At 51.7% G+C, this 21,491-nt stretch overlaps 1 protein-coding gene across 6 annotated transcripts; it reads right to left on the bottom strand.

Annotated features, from left to right (window-relative positions):
- Positions 1 to 6,392: 6,392 nt before the first annotated feature.
- Positions 6,393 to 19,892, bottom strand: cblc (Cbl proto-oncogene C). Of its 6 annotated transcripts, XM_088621253.1 has the most exons (15): positions 19,457 to 19,892; positions 19,355 to 19,373; positions 18,207 to 18,553; positions 16,278 to 16,424; positions 16,046 to 16,202; positions 15,605 to 15,726; positions 15,307 to 15,444; positions 14,873 to 14,960; positions 14,020 to 14,151; positions 10,230 to 10,430; positions 8,692 to 8,793; positions 7,858 to 7,919; positions 7,401 to 7,478; positions 7,211 to 7,266; positions 6,393 to 6,687 (listed from the first exon to the last, which is right to left on the bottom strand). In XM_088621253.1, the coding sequence occupies exons 3-15, from the start codon at positions 18,515 to 18,517 to the stop codon at positions 6,464 to 6,466; spliced, it is 1,818 nt and encodes a 605-aa protein (XP_088477379.1). In that variant the 5' UTR covers positions 18,518 to 18,553; positions 19,355 to 19,373; positions 19,457 to 19,892; the 3' UTR covers positions 6,393 to 6,463. The 6 variants fall into 6 exon arrangements, with proteins under 6 accessions (XP_088477379.1, XP_088477377.1, XP_088477378.1 ...); XM_088621251.1 differs by having other exon boundaries at positions 18,207 to 18,549; positions 19,272 to 19,892; XM_088621252.1 differs by having other exon boundaries at positions 18,207 to 18,549; positions 19,355 to 19,892.
- Positions 19,893 to 21,491: the final 1,599 nt, after the last annotated feature.

Genomic DNA, 21,491 nt, shown 5'->3' with positions numbered 1-21,491 from the left:
GTGATCAATGAAGGTGATCAGAGGACGGTACGCAGAACCTGCTGGGTCTCCAGAGCTGCACAAGCATCTGAAAATCAGAGGGAGAGGAGGAGAGAGGGATGAAGGGCTGTCAGGTCCCAGATTTTCCAGCCGGTGCTCAAGGCTCCAGGATAAACACTGCGGACCTGCTCTGGTGACGTCACCATCTTGGCTCTGCTGCTCGGAGGCCAGGCGTCCATTAGGATATGAAATGGGAGTTTTTCACTCTCTGTAATTGATATGGGGGCTGAGGGGGCAGATTTATGTCCTGACAGACAGGGAGGGAGCGAGGAGCGTGTGTAGACTGTACAAGTGTATCAGGGGAGTGAGCTGAGAGAGAGAGAGGAACGTCCAGTCCTGTCACACCAGGAGGACAGCTGGTCCAGCCCTGTTACAGCAGGAGGACAGCCGGTCCAGTCTAGTTACACCAGGAGGACAGCTGGTCCAGTCCTGTTACACCAGGAGGACAGCTGGTCCAGTGGTTCAGGTCCAGTCCTGTTACACCAGGGGGACAGCCGGTCCAGTGGTTCAGGTCCAGTCCTGTTACACCAGGAGGACAGCCAGTCCAGTGGTTCAGGTCCAGTCCTGTCACACCAGGAGGACAGCTGGTCCAGCCCTGTTACAGCAGGAGGACAGCCGGTCCAGTCTAGTTACACCAGGAGGACAGCTGGTCCAGTCCTGTTACACCAGGAGGACAGCTGGTCCAGTGGTTCAGGTCCAGTCCTGTTACACCAGGAGGACAGCCGGTCCAGTGGTTCAGGTCCAGTCCTGTTACACCAGGGGGACAGCCGGTCCAGTGGTTCAGGTCCAGTCCTGTCACACCAGGAGGACAGCCGGTCCAGTGGTTCAGGTCCAGTCCTGTTACACCAGGGGGACAGCCGGTCCGGTGGTTCAGGTCCAGTCCTGTTACACCAGGAGGACAGCCGGTCCGGTGGTTCAGGTCCAGTCCTGTTACACCAGGAGGACAGCCGGTCCGGTGGTTCAGGTCCAGTCCTGTTACACCAGGAGGACAGCCGGTCCGGTGGTTCAGGTCCAGTCCTGTCACACCAGGGGGACAGCCGGTCCGGTGGTTCAGGTCCAGTCCTGTCACACCAGGGGGACAGCCGGTCCGGTGGTTCAGGTCCAGCCCTGTTACACCAGGAGGACAGCTGGTCCAGTGGTTCAGGTCCAGTCTTGTTAGACCAGGAGGACAGCCAGTCTTGCAGGCCCAGTCTTGACATACCAGGGGTTCTGGGTTCGATCCCCAGTCTGTCCCCCAATGTGTCTCTCTCTGCAGAAGGAAATCTGTAGTTTAGGAGTTGAGATGCTACTGTGGCTGGGGGTGTTTAAACTCTCTCTGTTCTTTATGAGCTGTTTGCTATTAAGAGCTGGATAATTGCAGCGCTGAGCTCCAGGGTGATAATGAAATTAGCTGAGTGCAGATTCCACTGTCTTTGCTTAATGAGGCATCTGTGTGAAAATGAAATCTTGAGAGTCTCATCTGGGAGGATAGGATAGGAGCAAATGGATGGGCATTGTCTCTCACTGGGAGTAACAGTCACTGGGCCGGGCTGTGAGTCTGTCTGTTGGTCGGTCAGAGGGGCAGTCAGTTTGGTTGTGTGGTGGTCAGTAGATCTGTGAGACAGTCGATCAGTCAGTGTGTTGGTCAGTCAGAGTGTCAGTGTGTTGGTCAGTGTGCTGGTCAGTCAGTGTGTTAAGAGTGTCAGTGTGCTGGTCAGTCAGTGTGCTGGTCAGTCAGAGTGTCAGTGTGCTGGTCAGTCAGTCAGAAAGTGGTTTTGGAAGGTAAACCTGGTAGAAAGAGAGATGGAGAGAGAGCAGTTATTTTCTAGAAACCCAAAGCAGTAATTTGACTGTGCTGTTTGCTGTGGATAGTTTCGCTGGTGAAGCAGAATGTTATAGCCTGTCATTAGAGACGCTGGTGATGCAACATACAGATCAAGGAAATGTGATTCCTTCTTTACACACATGTGCTATGTTTTTTTTTGTAGTGTCTATGCATATAAGAGGCCAGGGAATCCACTCAGACTCCCAGTGCACAGCAGTCTGATCCGCTCCAGGTTTTACAGCTCTAATCACCCATACAAAGTGTACTGGACAGGCAGACAAATATGCCGCTATTTTGCTAACAGCAGGTGAAGGAAAGTGCACTTGAGTGTGAGAACAGGAACTGCTGTACACACAGGGTGGCGGGTGTCTGGAACAAGCTGCCCAGCTGAGCTGCTGTAGGGGATTCTCTGGGGGCCTTGAAACACCACAGCCTGCCGGGTGTGATCAGCCAGGACCCACGCTGTCTGGTGTGTGTGTGTGTCTGTAACACAAAGACCTTCATACTGACACACTGATTCCCACTGATACACACCGATACACACACACATGTGAGGAAAGGTGATCTCTGTGTGGGCTGTCCAGTTCTCCTGGGTCTGTCCACTGTGGGCACTGATATATACACACACACACACACACACACACACACACACACACACACACACACACACACACACACACACACACACACACACACACACACACACACACACACACACACACACACACACACACACGTGAGGACAGGTGATCTCTGTGTGGGCTGTCCAGTTCTCCTGGGTCTGTCCACTGTGGGCACTGATACACACACACAGGTGAGGACAGGTGATCTCTGTGTGGGCTGTGCAGTTCTCCTGGGGCTGTCCACTGTGGGCACTGATACACACACACACAGGTGAGGACAGGTGATCTCTGTGTGGGCTGTCAGTCACTGAGCCTGGCCAGCATCTCTCCAGCCATCCCTGGTGTGTGTGTGTGAGAGCATGTGGCTGAGCTGTTACAATTCCTCTCTTTCCTCTCCCCTGGGGCTCGTTACTGAGAATTGCATTAATTGCTTTGAAAGAATTCTTTGGCCTCCTGCTGTTTTCTCATTTTAACAACACGTCTGTGCCTCCTTCTTCTAATCATTGTTGGTTTTACTAGTGCTGCTGTTTCAGAGGGTAAGTAACTTGTTTGATATATTATAACGATGTGTTCACAGACTGCAGGCTCCCTCACTCCCTCTCCTCTCTCCCCCTCTCAAACTCAGGTTCAAAAAGCTTCAACAATTGGCACAACATTCACAGTAAAAATGTTATTGGACAGTCACATACGACACATAAAACATTATTGAGAGGCTCACTCTCTGCTCCTCGGGCTGTCACTGAAGATCAGGAGATCACAGGCCCACAGTTCCTCCAGCAGGACTGGGAGCTGTTCTGATTGTGACAGGTGTGGGAATTCTGGGATTAGATTTGTCCTCTCTGGACAGCCAGGTCTGCCGGTGTCCAGTTGTTCTGGCCAGATTGTGGTCAAGGAGCCTGTTCTCTCTGGACAGCCAGGTCTGCCTGTGTCCAGTGTCGTTGTCCAGGCTGTGATCAGTGAGCCTGTCCTCTCTGGACAGCCAGGTCTGCCTGTGTCCAGTGTCAGTGTCCAGGCTGTGGTCAGTGAGCCTGTCCTCTCTGGACAGCCAGGTCCATTTCTGTTAGCTGTTTCTTACCCTGGTTGATACTCAGCTAGTTTAGGGTGCTGTAGCGCTCCAGTGTGTGTTGTGGTTGTGTGTGTGTGTGTGTGTGTCCCAGTGTTTGGCTTGTGCTGTCCTGAGTCTCACCCCCCTCTCTACTCCTCCTTGTGTTGAGAGCTGTGCCAGTGAGGAATTCAGGGAATGTGAGCTGGAGATGAGTGAGAGGGGGAGGGAGGTGAACAGGTAAGAGAGAGGCCTCAGGATTAACGAGCAGAGGCTAACGAGGGAGGGAGAGAGGTGTGTGCTGGGAATGTTACTCCCTAGAGAGACTGGACAGCTGAGTGTACACAGTCCACCACACCGCAGCGATGAAGTACCTCCTGTTTAAAGAGCTCAGCTTTTATCTGTTCAACACAAACAGAAAGAGTGGCACTGTCCCACACAGAATAACACTCTCTCACACACACACACACACAGACTCACAGCAGCACTCGCACACAGCACTCTCTCACACAGTAACACACACAGCACACTCTCTTACACACACACACAGAGTAACACACACAGCAATCTCTCACACAGTACACTCTCTTACACACACACAGAGTAACACACACAGCACTCTCTAACACAGTAACACACACAGCACACTCTCTCACACACACAGAGTAACACACATATAGCAATCTCTCACACAGAGTAACACACACAGCACTCTCTCACACAGTAACACACACAACACACTCTCTCACACACAGAGTAACACACATATAGCAATCTCTCACACAGAGTAACACACACAGCACTCTCTCACACTCGCTCACACACAGCACACTCTCTCACACACACACAGAGTAAAACACACAGCAATCTCTCACAGAAACACACACAGCACACTCACACACAGTAACACACACAGAACACTCTCTCACACACAGTAACACACAGAACACTCTCACACAGAAACACACAACACTCTTTCACACAAAGTAACACAGCACTCTCTCTCACACACAGAGTAACACACAGCATTCTATCACACAAAGTAACACACACAGCAATCTCTCACACACAGAGTAACACACATAATCACACATACAGTACTCTCTCACACACAGTAACATACAGACACACACACAGCAGCAGTCTCACACACAGACAGTGACAGAGTAACTCTCTCTCACACTGACACACACAGTCTTACTCTCACACAGAGTTATACGCTCACACAACAGCATGCAGTGACACACAGATCTACAGGGTTGACAGGTGAAAGGAACTAAACTGCTATATTCTCAAACTAAACACTTGAGAGAAGCTGCAAGCAAGGAAACAGGAGTCGTGTGTAAAATGACATACCTTTACACTGAGAGCTGCGGGTGTCTGGAACGGTGACCAAGGTCCTATCTCTAAGTTCAGAAGAGTAGTGGGATGAAAAGGCGCAGTTCTGCGGAATGAAAGAGCCAGGTGTGTCAACAAGTCCCTCCGACGTCACTGGCCTCAGCAAAGATCCCAGATAACACACAGGCGCTGTGCTCAGTGTGTATCACCCATAGCCAGCCTCTACTGTCTCTTCCACACACCCCAGCTCCAAACCAAAACAAGGCCATTTCCTGAGGACTGTTATCATTCCTGGAACATCATGTCAATTTGAAATATCAACACTGTGCTGAGAGAGAGAGAGGGGTTAATACAGACACACTGACTGGACACTCCAGTACATTAACACTGCACTGAGAGAGAGAGGGGTTCATACAGACACACTGACTGGACACTCCAGTACATTAACACTGCACTGAGAGAGAGAGAGAGAGGGGTTAATACAGACACACTGACTGGACACTCCAGTACATTAACACTGCACTGAGAGAGAGAGGGGTTAATACAGACACACTGACTGGACACTCCAGTACATGAACACTGCACTGAGAGAGAGAGAGGGGTTAATACAGACACACTGACTGGACACTCCAGTACATTAACACTGCACTGAGAGAGAGAGAGGGGTTAATACAGACACACTGACTGGACACTCCAGTACATGAACACTGCACTGAGAGAGAGGGGTTAATACAGACACACTGACTGGACACTCCAGTACATTAACACTGCACTGAGAGAGAGAGGGGTTCATACAGACACACTGACTGGACACTCCAGTACATGAACACTGCACTGAGAGAGAGAGGGGTTAATACACACACTGACTGGACACTCCAGTACATTAACACTGCACTGAGAGAGAGGGGGGGTTAATCTGGACATTGGTGGGGTTGAGTGTTAATGGTTGCAGCTGTCGGTCAGGGTCTTTGTGAGAGAGCCTGTGAGTGTCGGGCAGGAGCAGAAAGACCCCCCAAGGTCAGGGCTGGGCTGCTGAGGAGGAGCAGGCTCTGCTAGAACGAGACTCGAGCGCGTTTCTCCCTCACAGAGGAGCCGGCTGTGCCCGGGGGGGGGGCGTGTCCGGGTGGCGCCAGGCGGGGAGACGGGCCGAGCTGCAGCCGCAGGAGAGCGTGTGTGTGTGTGTGTCTGGACGCTCCGCACTGACGAGCAGCAGCAGCAGCAGGCAGGCGGTGGAGCGCGACGCCTTTGTGTCTTCCGGACGTCCCGCCGCGAGCGCTTTAAGAGCACCTGTCGCCGCGCGCCGCTGGGAAAAACAAGCGTGTCTCTTCTGCCACCTGGTGGTCAGTGTGGAGACGGCAGCAGACAGGAAACCAGGTGTTCTTTGTCTCCACCTGCTGGCCGAATGCAGGTAAAACAGTGCTTCCAGAAGCGCCGCTGGACATGAGGTCGAGCAGCAACTCCTGCCTCGACAGATCGACGATCGATGATGTTTTTTTTCGCAATCGGTCGCTAAGAGTTAAAGAAATGAAAAGCAGAGAGATGTGTGTCCATTGATGATGCCACCTTTATTTCTGACGTCTACAGCTCTCGGATCGATTAAGGAGCCTGTGGCCCCGGCTAGTGCCAGGCCCTGGGGTGGCTAGAGTCCGGCACAGAGAATGACCGCAGAATCTCTCTGGCCAGCCCCACGTCGCCTGCAGCGATGGACAGGGCCTTGTCCACCTCCCTCCGGCCGTATCCCTCCCTCAGCAGCACGGCCACACACCTCTCCCTGCCCCCTCTGGAGAGCCGCTCTCCTGTCTCCTGGGTGTCCAGCACGGGCTGGATCCAGGGTATCCCAGCTGAGAGAGAGGAGAACAGATAGAGGGGAGAAGAGTGGAGAGCAGAGAGGGAGAGAGGGAGAGAGGAGAGAGGAGAACAAGGTAAAAAGAGGAGAACAGGGAGAGAGGAGAGAGGACAGGGGAACAGAGAGAGAGAACTGTTAAGTGCTGCACAGCAGGACCCAGAGTCTGGCTGTCTGACTCCCTGACTCACCCTGTCACTCTCTCTGTGTCTGTTTTGCCTGTCTCTCTCTCTGTCTGAGTGTGTCTCTTCCTGACTGCCTGTCTCTCTACCTGACCCCGTCTCTTTCTGACTGTCTCTCTCCGCCTGACCCTGTCTCTTTCTGACTACCCGTCTCTCTGTCTGACACTGTCTCTTCCGGACTGCCTGTCTTCCTGACTGACCCCGTCGCTCTCTGTCTGAGTGTGTCTCTTTCTGACTGCCTGTCTCTCTCTACCTGACCCTGTCTCTTTCTGACTGCCTGCCTCTCTGCCTGGCTGTCCAGCTGAGTGGCCATAGAGCCTGAGAGTCCATCTCACTCACCGTTTCTGACGGGCAGCGAAGGAGAAGGTGTGTCTAACTCAGAACTGGTGTTGCTCCTGGAGACAGAGACGGGGGGTGATAGAGGGAGGCAGGGTTAATGCTGTCTCACGGACAGGGCAGATAGACTGAACCTCCGAGTCATTATGCCTGCAGTACCTGGAGTGGTCTCCAGGTGGCACTGCTCACTCACCTGCTCCCTGCACCTCGCTGTGGGGGTGTGGAACTCCCAGAATCCTCGTCTTCACTGCTGGACCTCTCCTGGCAGTGGCTTGTGGGGGAAAATACATTGATAAGCAGCAGCAGAATGAAATTGATTAGAAATAATTAGGTTTATACAGAACAGAACGTCTCTTAATCTGAATCCTGTACTGGAATTTGATCATCTCATGATGTGTCTGAGCTGTGTCTTCATGAGAGTGTCCCTGTCTGTGTCTCTCTGTATGTGTGTCCCTGACTGTCTCTTCTTGCCTGTCTCAAATTTCACAGAATCTGTCTATCTCTGCATCCCTCTGTATGTGTATCCCTGGCTGTCTCTCATTGTCTGTCTCTCTCTGTGTCCCTGTCTGTCTCTGTGTGTGTGTCTCTCTGTCTCTGTTTCTCTGTGTCTCTGTTTGTGTGTCAGTGTGAATGTAGAGCTGAACCCTTACCTGAACACCATGTCAGAGAGGCTGTGCTGCTGTCTCTCTCTGAGGGTGGCAACACCATGGGGCTGCACAGACAGTCACAGTGAACAGCAATTCCCACAATTCCTCAGTGTGCTGGTCGCTGCTTGATGAGGTCAAAGCCTCATAGAGCTTGTGTTACCGTATTGATTAACCCTTTACCCTTACCCAGTGTCTACCCTAATCCTTAACCTGAACTCTGACCTCTACCCTCTAACATGAACACTACCCTTTTACCTCAATCTCTGACACTAACCTGTAAAACAATCTCTATTCCTATCAAAACCCAACTTTAACCTCAAACCAATAAACCCCCTGCCCTAAACCTGAACTCACAGCACCCACCCTCAGCTCTCATCCTAAACTAAACTCTAGAACTCTAAACAGATCCCTTAACTCTCACCCTTCTCTAGCACTGAACTCTTATCTCTTAACTCTCACCTTAAACCCATCCCTGACCCTGAACTCGAAACTCTTAACTCACCCTGAGCCCACCTCTGACCCTGAACTCGTAAACCTTAACTCACCCTGAGCCCACCTGTGACCCTGAACTCGTAACCCTTAACTCACCCTGATCCCACCTCTGACCCTGAACTCGTAACCCTTAACTCACCCAGAGCCCACCTCTGACCCTGAACTCGTAACCCTTAACTCACCCAGAGCCCACCTCTGACCCTGAACTCGTAACCCTTAACACACCCTGAACCCATCTCCGACCCCGAACTCAGAACCCTTAACACCAGGAGTCCACACACACAGCGCCACCTTCTGGAGCCTGCGGTGCCCGCGGTGGGTCAGGGAGCGCACAGCGCTACTCACATCACGGTCGCGGCCGTACTGAAGGCGGGGGGGCAGGAGGGGGGGCCGCACAGGGAGGGTGGGGGTCGTGCACCCGGGGTGTGACCCAGAGATCGAACCAGCCTGGGAGGGCAGAGGGAGGGGGGGAGAGAGAGAGAGAGGGAGGGAGAGGGGGAATGAGATAGAGGGGTGAGAGAGAGGGAGGGAGGGATGGAGAGAGAGAGGAGGGGGAGAGAGGGAGGGAGAGAGGGAATGAAAGCCGAGCCCAACAACGAGCCCCCTGAGCCAGCTGGTCCTGAGGCTCACTGACCTGAGCCACCCCGACACCAGCCAGCCTCAGGACAGCACTGCTAGAATCAACCACATCACAGCACAGATCACACAGCAACATCTCACACACTGGGACACACACACACACAAACTGGAATGCTACAGAACCCTAAACAGACAATACAAACTAGCCAAATATCTAACCAAGCTAAATAACAGCATAGAGAAACAGACCCTGACAAAGCACAGGCTCAGTGACCACAGCCTGGCCATAGACACTGGACACAGGCAGACCTGGCTGTCCAGAGAGGACAGGCTCAGTGACCACAGCCTGGCCATAGACACTGGACACAGGCAGACCTGGCTGTCCAGAGAGGACAGGCTCAGTGACCACAGCCTGGCCATAGACACTGGACACAGGCAGACCTGGCTGTCCAGAGAGGACAGGCTCAGTGACCACAGCCTGGCCATAGACACTGGACACAGGCAGACCTGGCTGTCCAGAGAGGACAGGCTCAGTGACCACAGCCTAGACACTGACACTGGACACAGGCAGACCTGGCTGCCCAGAGAGGACAGGCTCAGTGACCACAGCCTGGCCATAGACACTGGACACAGGCAGACCTGGCTGTCCAGAGAGGACAGGCTCAGTGACCACAGCCTAGACACTGACACTGGACACAGGCAGACCTGGCTGCCCAGAGAGGACAGGCTCAGTGACCACAGCCTGGCCATAGACACTGGACACAGGCAGACCTGACTGTCCAGAGAGGACAGGCTCGGTGACCACAGCCTGGTCATAGACACTGGACACAGGCAGGCCTGGCTGCCCAGAGAGGACAGGCTCAGTGACCACAGCCTGGCCATAGACACTGGACACAGGCAGACCTGACTGTCCAGAGAGGACAGGCTCGGTGACCACAGCCTGGCTATAGACACAGGACACAGGCAGGCCTGGCTGTCCAGAGAGGACAGACTGTGCTCCCACTGCCAGTGGGGAGAATCAGAGACAGAGGTGCACTTCCTACTGCACTGTGACAGATACTCTGGGATTAGAGAGACATTCTTCCCCAAATTTACACATCTAATCCCAGAATTCCCACACCTGCCAGAATCACAACAGCTCCCAATCCTACTGGGAGAGGGAGAAGGAACTCAGTTGAACTGGCAGCCCAGTATGTGATCTCCTGTCCCAGCCTGAGGAACAGTGAGCCTGTCTCCCAGTAATGCTCCAGATGTTTATATGTAACATACAGAGACAGAGAGAGAGGAAGGAAGACAGAACTCACCTTCTTCATCAGGGCCAGCTCCTCCATCACCTGATCCACGTCCTCCAAATCATCCTCATCATCCTCATCTTCATCCTCATCCCCCTGCTCTGCACTCTGCCCTGCTCTCCCATTGGAGGGGGGGTTGAAGGGGTCGATGGCAATCAGCTCTGTCCCCCGGATATCACAGCGACAGAACGGGCAGGAGTGGCTGTCTGACTTCTGACAGCGAGAGAGAGGTGATTACAGAAAGACACAGGGTCTGTACAGAGAGAGGGGTGATTACAGAAAGACACAGGGTCTGTACAGAGAGACAGGGGTGATTACAGAAAGACACAGGGTCTGTACAGAGAGAGAGGGGTGATTATAGAAAGACACAGGGTCTGTACAGAGAGAGAGGGGTGATTACAGAAAGACACAGGGTCTGTACAGAGAGAGGGGTGATTATAGAAAGACACAGGGTCTGTACAGAGAGAGAGGGGTGATTACAGAAAGACACAGGGTCTGTACAGAGAGACAGGGGTGATTACAGAAAGACACAGGGTCTGTACAGAGAGAGAAGGGTGATTACAGAAAGACATAGGGTCTGTACAGAGAGAGAGAGGTGATTACAGAAAGACACAGGGTCTGTACAGAGAGAGAGGGGTGATTATAAAAAGACACAGGGTCTGTACAGAGAGAGAGAGGTGATTACAGAAAGACACAGGGTCTGTACAGAGAGAGGGGTGATTATAGAAAGACACAGGGTCTGTACAGAGAGAGAGGGGTGATTACAGAAAGACACAGGGTCTGTACAGAGAGGGGGGTGATTATAGAAAGACACAGGGTCTGTACAGAGAGAGGGGTGATTACAGAAAGACACAGGGTCTGTACAGAGAGAGGGGTGATTATAGAAAGACACAGGGTCTGTACAGAGAGAGGGGTGATTACAGAAAGACACAGGGTCTGTACAGAGAGAGAGGGGTGATTACAGAAAGACACAGGGTCTGTACAGAGAGAGAGGGGTGATTATAGAAAGACACAGGGTCTGTACAGAGAGAGAGGGGTGATTATAGAAAGACACAGGGTCTGTACAGAGAGAGAGGGGTGATTATAGAAAGACACAGGGTCTGTACAGAGAGAGAGGTGATTATAGAAAGACACAGGGTCTGTACAGAGAGAGGGGTGATTATAGAAAGACACAGGGTCTGTACAGAGAGAGAGGTGATTACAGAAAGACACAGGGTCTGTACAGAGAGAGGGGTGATTATAGAAAGACACAGGGTCTGTACAGAGAGAGAGGGGTGATTATAGAAAGACACAGGGTCTGTACAGAGAGAGGGGTGATTATAGAAAGACACAGGGTCTGTACAGAGAGAGGGGTGATTACAGAAAGACACAGGGTCTGTACAGAGAGAGAGAGGTGATTATAGAAAGACACAGGGTCTGTACAGAGAGAGGGGTGATTACAGAAAGACACAGGGTCTGTACAGAGAGAGGGGTGATTATAGAAAGACACAGGGTCTGTACAGAGAGAGAAGGGTGATTATAGAAAGACACAGGGTCTGTACAGAGAGAGAGGGGTGATTATAGAAAGACACAGGGTCTGTACAGAGAGAGAGGGGTGATTATAGAAAGACACAGGGTCTGTACAGAGAGAGAGGGGTGATTATAGATAGACACAGGGTCTGTACAGAGAGAGGGGTGATTATAGAAAGACACAGGGTCTGTACAGAGAGAGAGGGGTGATTATAGAAAGACACAGGGTCTGTACAGAGAGAGGGGTGATTATAGAAAGACACAGGGTCTGTACAGAGGGAGAGGGGTGATTATAGAAAGACACAGGGTCTGTACAGAGAGAGAGGGGTGATTATAGAAAGACACAGGGTCTGTACAGAGAGAGAGGGTGATTACAGAAAGACACAGGGTCTGTACAGAGAGAGGGGGTGATTATAGAAAGACACAGGGTCTGTACAGAGAGAGAGGGTGATTACAGAAAGACACAGGGTCTGTACAGAGAGAGGGGTGATTACAGAAAGACACAGGGTCTGTACAGAGAGAGGGGTGATTACAGAAAGACACAGGGTCTGTACAGAGAGAGAGGGGTGATTATAGAAAGACACAGGGTCTGTACAGAGAGAGGGGTGATTACAGAAAGACACAGGGTCTGTACAGAGAGAGGGGTGATTACAGAAAGACACAGGGTCTGTACAGAGAGAGAGGGGTGATTACAGAAAGACACAGGGTCTGTACAGAGAGAGAGGGGTGATTATAGAAAGACACAGGGTCTGTACAGAGAGAGAGGGGTGATTATAGAAAGACACAGAGTCTGTACAGAGAGAGAGGGGTGATTATAGAAAGACACAGGGTCTGTACAGAGAGAGAGGGGTGATTATAGAAAGACACAGGGTCTGTACAGAGAGAGGGGTGATTATAGAAAGACACAGGGTCTGTACAGAGAGAGGGGTGATTATAGAAAGACACAGGGTCTGTACAGAGAGAGAGGGGTGATTATAGAAAGACACAGAGTCTGTACAGAGAGAGAGGGGTGATTATAGAAAGACACAGGGTCTGTACAGAGAGAGGGGTGATTATAGAAAGACACAGGGTCTGTACAGAGAGAGGGGTGATTATAGAAAGACACAGGGTCTGTACAGAGAGAGAGGGGTGATTACAGAAAGACATAGGGTCTGTACAGAGAGAGAGGGTGATTACAGAAAGACACAGGGTCTGTACAGAGAGAGGGGGTGATTATAGAAAGACACAGGGTCTGTACAGAGAGAGAGGGTGATTACAGAAAGACACAGGGTCTGTACAGAGAGAGGGGTGATTACAGAAAGACACAGGGTCTGTACAGAGAGAGGGGTGATTACAGAAAGACACAGGGTCTGTACAGAGAGAGAGGGGTGATTATAGAAAGACACAGGGTCTGTACAGAGAGAGGGGTGATTACAGAAAGACACAGGGTCTGTACAAAGAGAGGGGTGATTACAGAAAGACACAGGGTCTGTACAGAGAGAGAGGGGTGATTATAGAAAGACACAGGGTCTGTACAGAGAGAGGGGTGATTATAGAAAGACACAGGGTCTGTACAGAGAGAGAGGGGTGATTATAGAAAGACACAGGGTCTGTACAGAGAGAGGGGTGATTACAGAAAGACACAGGGTCTGTACAGAGAGAGAGGGGTGATTATAGAAAGACACAGGGTCTGTACAGAGAGAGAGGGGTGATTATAGAAAGACACAGGGTCTGTACAGAGAGAGAGGGGTGATTATAGAAAGACACAGAGTCTGTACAGAGAGAGAGGGGTGATTATAGAAAGACACAGGGTCTGTACAGAGAGAGAGGGGTGATTATAGAAAGACACAGGGTCTGTACAGAGAGAGGGGTGATTATAGAAAGACACAGGGTCTGTACAGAGAGAGGGGTGATTATAGAAAGACACAGGGTCTGTACAGAGAGAGAGGGGTGATTATAGAAAGACACAGAGTCTGTACAGAGAGAGAGGGGTGATTATAGAAAGACACAGGGTCTGTACAGAGAGAGGGGTGATTATAGAAAGACACAGGGTCTGTACAGAGAGAGAGGTGATTATAGAAAGACACAGAGTCTGTACAGAGAGAGAGGGGTGATTATAGAAAGACACAGGGTCTGTACAGAGAGAGGGGTGATTATAGAAAGACACAGGGTCTGTACAGAGAGAGAGGGGTGATTACAGAAAGACATAGGTTCTGTAGAGAGGAAGAGAGAGGAGGGTTAATAGTACAGGGAGAGACAGGGGGTCTGTACATTACAGTACGTGATGACAGGTATTACAAGTAGTCTGTGTTACCTGCCAGGCATGCAGACAGGGCTGGCACATGAGGTGACCACAAGGCTCTATTCTCACATTCTTGTCCCGTTCTGTGCAAATCTTACAGAGCTGAAAACTGCTGCCCATCTCACAGTACAGCTCATACTGTTCCTGAGGGTGAGAGGGGCAAACACACTGAACTACTGGCACTCCAGTACATGAACACTGCACTGAAAGAGAGGGGTTAATACAGACACTGACTGGACATCCCAGTACATTAACACTGCACTGAGAGAGAGGGGTTAATACAGACACACTGACTGGACACTCCAGGACAATAACACTGCACTGAGAGAGAGAGGGGTTAATACAGACACACTGACTGGACACTCCAGTACATTAACACTGCACTGAGAGAGAGAGGGGTTAATACAGACACACTGACTGGACACTCCAGTACATTAACACTGCACTGAGAGAGAGGGGTTAATACACACACTGGACACTCCAGTACATTAACACTGCACTGAGAGAGAGAGGGGATAATACAGACACACTGGACACTCCAGTACATTAACACTGCACTGAGAGAGAGAGGGGTTCATACAGACACACTGACTGGACACTCCAGTACATTAACACTGCACTGAGAGAGAGAGGGGTTAATACAGACACACTGGACACTCCAGTACATTAACACTGCACTGAGAGAGAGGGGTTAATACAGACACACTGACTGGACACTCCAGTACATTAACACTGCACTGAGAGAGAGAGGGGTTAATACACACACTGGACACTCCAGTACATTAACACTGCACTGAGAGAGAGGGGTTAATACAGACACACTGACTGGACGCTGCACTGAGAGAACAGGAAGATACTGTGTTACCTGAGTGACCTTTATTCTCCCCTTGTTCACTGACTCGCACAAACAGCTCAAATCTGGGTTAATGTCTCGTCCATCTGGATAGAGATATCTGCACCAACACAGCACAGAAAATTTGATCCATATATATATACTATTCAAAAAGAAAAGGCTCAATCATTTAATAATCAATGTGCTTCATGTCTATAATATTACAGTCATTATTCAGTAAAGACACAGCCCTCTTATAGTAACTGTGCTTCAGGCATATAATATTACAGTCAGAATTCAGTAAAGACACAGCCCTGTAATGGTCATTGTGTTTTATGTATAAACTTTTACAGTCAGTGTTCAGGAAAGGTACAATCCTTTGAAATAAAATGCATATAACAGCATACAGTACATATAACAGCATGCATGTTCAGTATACATGTTACAGACGTGTTGGGTGCACTCACACCCCCTCTCTGTAGCCCTGGACGAGTGCCTGGTACAGGGGAGTGTTGTGGGGTATGGTCTGTACAATAGTGCCATCTTCTGTCACATGACCGATCGCCCACTGGCCCATCCTGGTGCAGCTGAGTCGGTAGATGTAGCTGAGAGAGATACAGAAAGAATGACAGGACAGTAGACAGACACTGGTCAGGCTGAGGCATTATCACAGTGCTGTCAGACAGCAAACATGCCGGTCAGACAGTGGGCTGATGTGTTAGTGTATAGTGGACTGCTCAGTGTGTCAGTATGTCAGGTCAGTACCTCCCAGGGCGGTTGCTGTACTTCTCCAACCGGCTCTTGACCTGGTCATAAGTGAGGAAGGCCATGTACCCTGGATGAGTGACCGCCAAGTGATTCCAGTTTCTTAATAGAGTGGACCAGGGCTGGACGGAGAGAGAGGGGTTAATACAGACACACTGACTGGACACTCCAGTACATTAACACTGCACTGAGAGAGAGAGGGGTTCATACAGACACACTGACTGGACACTCCAGTACATTAACACTGCACTGAGAGAGAGGGGTTCATACAGACACACTGACTGGACACTCCAGTACATTAACACTGCACTGAGAGAGAGAGGGGTTAATACAGACACACTGACTGGACACCCCAGTACATTAACACTGCACTGAGAGAGAGAGGGGTTAATACAGACACACTGACACACAGAGTGGAAGAGTCTGTCAACAGAAACGCACCTGGAACAGAAGGGTGAAGATGTCAAACTCAAAGATGGAAATGTGCTCATTACAGGTGAGGTCGAGGGTTGATTTCAAGGCCATGGACTCCATGCCTTCCTCGAAGCTGTGCACCTGACGCAGCTGCTGCTTGAAGGAAGACCATGGCACTACGCACCTGAGAGAGAGACAGATTAGCACGCCTGCGTCAGAGCACACTGCCCAGGGCGCCCGCTCTCTTCCTCGCCCTCACCTGCTCCCGAAAGCTCCTCTCCAGAACTCGCCGGCGTCACTCTTGGTCAGCCTGTAGGTGTCACCCTGAAAGCGTCCCCCCGGAAACAAGGACCGGAGCTCGGAGAGCATGTGACTGAAGATCAGAGACAGCTTGGTGAGGTTCCTCCTGGGAGAGGGAGAGAGAGCCTGATACACACTGGCCGGGAGAGAGCTCCACACACACACGGTCACACACTCACACCACACACTGTCACACACACAGTGGTACTCCTGTGAAACACACGGCACACAGAGTCACACACACACTGACACACACAGTCACACACACACATGGTCCTCCTGTGACACACACACACACACACACACTGACTCTCAGGGCCTTGTCATTGACTCTCCTCTCCCCCACAGGGTGAGGGCAGTCCTGTCCTGTGTGGGGACGCAGCGTGTGTTATCAGGAGCTGCAATCTCAGGGACACACAGAGACACACACACCGACAGGAGTCGCACACACCCAGCCCGACAGAGCGAACGCCACCGCAAACAGGAAGTTCTTGCTTCAGCTTCCTGTCCTTCAAGGGGCTGCAGCCTCTGTGCTGCTACCTGGCTGATGAAACTTTCCGTTACTTCACTGACCAGCTCCCCTCTGCGCCGCCTGTAACCAGGGCAACAGCTCTGCTCCGACAAACAGGACGCTGTCCGCCCCGACGTGGGCGAGCTGTCTGCGTCCCAGCGCAGCGCGCCTGCAGACAGCCCCCTCGTCGCTGTCAGAGACGCGCTACTCATGTCTGACTGCGCTGCTCAGCTCTCCCCTGGTACCCTGGTCACTCTGGCAACAAGCTCTGCACACCCTGTGGGTCACCCTGCTCGAACCCTGAGCCGACCAGCTCTGCCATAGTTTCACCCACAGCTGGTGTCATGAGTTACTGTACCAGCCTCTCTGTGCCCAAACCTGCACTCACTGGGCTTTACTGCACTGTACTGTGCTTTTACCCTGATCTCACTGGGCTTTACTGCACCGCACTGTGCTTTTACCCTGATCTCACTGGGCTTTACTGCATTGGACTGTGCTCTTACCCTGATCTCACTGGGCTTTACTGCACTGGACTGTGCTTTTACCCTGATCTCACTGGGCTTTGCTGCACTGGACTGTGCTTTTACCCTGATCTCACTGGGCTTTACTGCCCTGTACTGTGCTTTTACCCCGATCTCACTGGGCTTTACTGCACTGCACTGTTCTTTTACTCTGATCTCACTGGGCTTTACTGCACTGGACTGTGCTTTTACCCTGATCTTACTGGGCTCTACTGCCCTGTGCTTTTACCCTGATCTCACTGTGATTTACTGCACTGCACTGTGCTTTTACCCTGATGTCACTGTGATTTACTGCAGTGCACTGAATTTTTTCCCTGAACTCACTGTGACTTCCTGCACTGTACTGTGCTTTTACCCTGATCTCACTGTGATTTACTCAGCTCTTCATATAGATGCACTGACCTCTGCTCTATGAATCTTTTGTCTACAGCAGGAGTGTCCAGTCCAGGTCCTGGTAGGCTGGTCAGTATGTCTGCAGGGCTGTGATCACACCTCACAGGAGGTGCTCCTTACTCTGCTCATAGACATTTAGCACACTGTACTCCTTACTGTGCTCATTAGTTAGTTAATTAGTACACTGTACTGCTTACTGTAGTCATAGACTGCTCAAAGTTAATTAAGTAGTACACTGTACACCTTACTGTGCTCACAGACATTTAGTACAGTTCTTTACACAGAGAGTGGTGGGAGTGTGAAACAAGCTGCCCAGCCATGTTGTTGAAGCCAGACACAGCTGGATGGTCTGAGGGCCCCCCTCATGTGCGACCAGCCTTGTGTCACAGACTACCGTCCCCTGCCGGAGCTGACCGCAGGGAGGCCACGTCTGACGCTCGAACCCGGGGCCGCTGGGGCTCACCTGTGGCCGGAGTTCTCGTCGAACATCTTCTCCCGCCCATCCTTGAAGAGCAGCACGGCGCGGTCCGCCTTGTCCAGCAGGTGGCGCAGCAGGAGCCCGAGGTACTCAGCCTCGTCGCTGGCCGCCGCCGCCCCCCCGCGGGACCCCCACACCAGCCGCAGGTGGCCCAGGGTGTCCGGCACCAGCTCCGGCAGGTAGGGGGGGCTGCTGCGCAGGCCGAGCCGCGGGTTCTCACACAGCTTCTGCAGCCTCTGCAGGCGCCTCCCCACCTTGTCCAGCGTCCGGCGGTCCAGCCCCCTCGCAGAAGCCATGGCTTCTGTCCGGCGCTCCCTGGAGACCAGGCCTGACTGGGGCCGGAAGACAACGAACAGGAAGTGATGAGGAATCTCTCTGTCTGTCTGTCTGTCTGTCTGTCTGTCTGTCTGTCAGTAGAGACGCAGAACAGCACAGAGAGAGAGAGACAGGTGTTAGAGAGAGACACAGGGGGGCAGAGAGAGACACAGGGGGGCAGAGAGAGACAGGGGAGAGAGAGGGAGACAGGGGGGCAGAAAGAGAGACAGGGGAGAGAGAGGGAGACAGGGGAGTGAGAGAGACAGGGGAGAGAGCGAGAGACAGGGGTTAGAGAGAGAGAGACAGGGGGACAGAGAGAGAGACAGGGGTGAGACAGAGATACGGGGGGTCAGAGAGGGAGAGGGGCAGGAGGAGAGAGACAGGGAGACAGAGGGCAAAGGAGAGGAGGAGCTGGAGAAGGAGAAAGAGAGAGTGCTGGGCTTCTGTTGGAAGAAAGCACCTTCAGAGCCCCTAGACTCTGTGACTGCCAGGCTGGTCCCTACAGAGATGCTCAAGAACAAACAGCAGATCCCCTCTCCAGCACAAAATCTCTCTAGAACAAACAGCAGATCCCCTCTCCAGCACCAAGATGCTGAACAATAGACATCAGATCTCCTCTCCAGCACAAAATCTCTCTAGAACAAACAGCAGATCTCCTTTCTAGCACAAAAACTCTAAACAACAGGTAGCAGATCTCTCTGGGACAAAGAAGCTCAAAAACAGACAGCAGATCACCTCTCCAGCACAAAAACTCTTTAAGAACAGGCAGCAGATCTCCTCTCCAGGACGAAGATGCTCAAAAACCGACAGCAGATCACCTCTCCAGCACAAAAACTCTTTAAGAACAGGCAGCAGATCTCCTCTCCAGGACGAAGATGCTCAAAAACCGACAGCAGATCAACTCTCCAGAACAAAAACTCCTGAGAACAGACAGCAGATCTCCTCTCCGGGACGAAGACGCTCAAAAACAGACAGCAGATCACCTCCCCAGCACAAAAACTCTCGGGAACAGACGGCAGATCTCCTCTCCAGGACGAAGACGCTCAAAAACCAACAGCAGATCACCTCTCCAGCACAAAAGCTCTTTAAGAACAGACGGCAGATCTCCTTCCCCAGCACAGTCCTCAGTTCAAGCAGTTTCCAGCAGGAGGCCAGACAGGGCTAGTGGACGCTCCTGTCCCGTGTCAAACAAACCCGCTTGTCTCTTTCAGTTCAGTGACCTCCATTTTAAACGCGTCAAGAAGACGGAGTGAGAGAGAAAGCCTGGGGCCGAAGAGGAAGATCACTACCCCCTCGGTCTCTCGCTCTCTCGCTCTCTCTCGCTCTCTTGCTCTGTGCCTTTGATCTATTTCCTGGTCGCAAGCAGACAAACAGGTTTGGTCTCCTTGCCGATGCAACAGGCGCAGACAGAGAGAGGAGATTTTGGTTGCCATGTGACGAGAACTGCCTGTTGCCCTGGCGTGTGTCCAGAGAGGAGCAGGCAGAGACATTCCGCAGGACTGAAGGAATGCGCTGCACTGGCAGGCTGGAGGAGCTGAGTCTCTTCAGTCTTCAACAGAGGAGGCCCGATTCAAGCGCTCAAAATCCTCAAAGATAGGGGCGCAGTGGACCGCTTCAGAATCAACACTGAGACTGAGACGTGAACCAGAGGACACAGGGAATCTACAGGGAAGAGCATTTAAAACTGAGAACAGGAGGCACTTCCTTACACAAAGGTTGGCGGGAGTGTGGAACACCCCAGAACCATAACTGGACAGCCCTGCAGACACACTGATCGACCCTCCAGGACCAGGACTGGACAGCCCTGCAGACACACTGATTGACCCTCCAGGACCAGGACTGGACAGCCCTGCAGACACACTGATCGACCCTCCAGGACCAGGACTGGACAGCCCTGCAGACACACTGATTGACCCTCCAGGACCAGGACTGGACAGCCCTGCAGACACACTGACCAGTCTCTCCAGGACCAGGACTGGACAGCCCTGCAGACACACTGATCGACCCTCCAGGACCAGGACTGGACAGCCCTGCAGACACACTGATTGACCCTCCAGGACCAGGACTGGACAGCCCTGCAGACACACTGACCAGTCTCTCCAGGACCAGGACTGGACAGTCCTGCAGACACACTGACCGACCCTCCAGGACCAGGACTGGACAACCCTGCAGACACACTGACAGGTAAAGTGTATAATGGACTCCAAACTCCATGGAAGGGCTGACAACACTAACATGAAGTACCCAGAGCTGCCACAAGAGGGCCAGTAAAACCAAAAGAAATTAGTGTATATTCATAGTAAGAATAAATAATTACTGCAGGATTCTCTGTGATCTCCTCTCTCTCACTGTGTTTCCTGTCCTACTGTGTGTTTATTACTGAGGGATTCTCTGTGATCTCCTCTCTCTCTCACTGTGTCTCCTGTCCTACTGTGTGTGTTTATTACTGAGGGATTCTCTGTGATCTCCTCTCTCTCACTGTGTCTCCTGTCCTACTGTGTGTTTATTACTGAGGGATTCTCTGTGATCTCCTCTCTCTCACTGTGTCTCCTGTCCTACTGTGTGTGTTTATGACCGAGGGATTCTCTGTGATCTCCTTTCTCTCACTATGTCTCCTGTCCTACTGTGTGTTTATTACTGAGGGATTCTCTGTGATCTCCTCTCTCTCACTGTGTCTCCTGTCCTACTGTGTGTGTTTATGACCGAGGGATTCTCTGTGATCTCCTTTCTCTCACTATGTCTCCTGTCCTACTGTGTGTGATTATGACTGGGGGATACTCTGTGATCTCCTCTCTCTCACTGTGTCTCCTGTCCTACTGTGTGTTTATTACTGAGGGATTCTCTGTGATCTCCTCTCTCTCTCACTGTGTCTCCTGTCCTACTGTGTGTGTTTATTACTGAGGGATTCTCTGTGATCTCCTCTCTCTCACTGTGTCTCCTGTCCTGCTGTGTGTT

This window comes from Lepisosteus platostomus, chromosome 26, assembly GCF_059453375.1.
Source record: "Lepisosteus platostomus isolate fLepPlt1 chromosome 26, fLepPlt1.hap1, whole genome shotgun sequence".
NCBI lineage: Eukaryota > Metazoa > Chordata > Actinopteri > Semionotiformes > Lepisosteidae > Lepisosteus > Lepisosteus platostomus.
The sequence above is the reverse complement of the archived record's forward strand: the minus strand, read 5'-3'. Positions and strand labels throughout refer to the sequence as shown.

Excerpts from the sequence above, each read along its gene's own strand:
- cblc (XM_088621251.1), bottom strand. The coding sequence starts at position 18,517 with ATGGCTTCTGCGAGGGGGCTGGACCGCCGGACGCTGGACAAGGTGGGG. Across the intron at positions 16,203-16,277 it reads AGAGGAGCTTTCGGGAGCAG|GTGCGTAGTGCCATGGTCTT; the intron begins GTGAGGGCGAGG and ends TCTCTCTCTCAG. Across the intron at positions 10,431-14,019 it reads CCTGTCTGCATGCCTGGCAG|AAGTCAGACAGCCACTCCTG; the intron begins GTAACACAGACT and ends TCTCGCTGTCAG.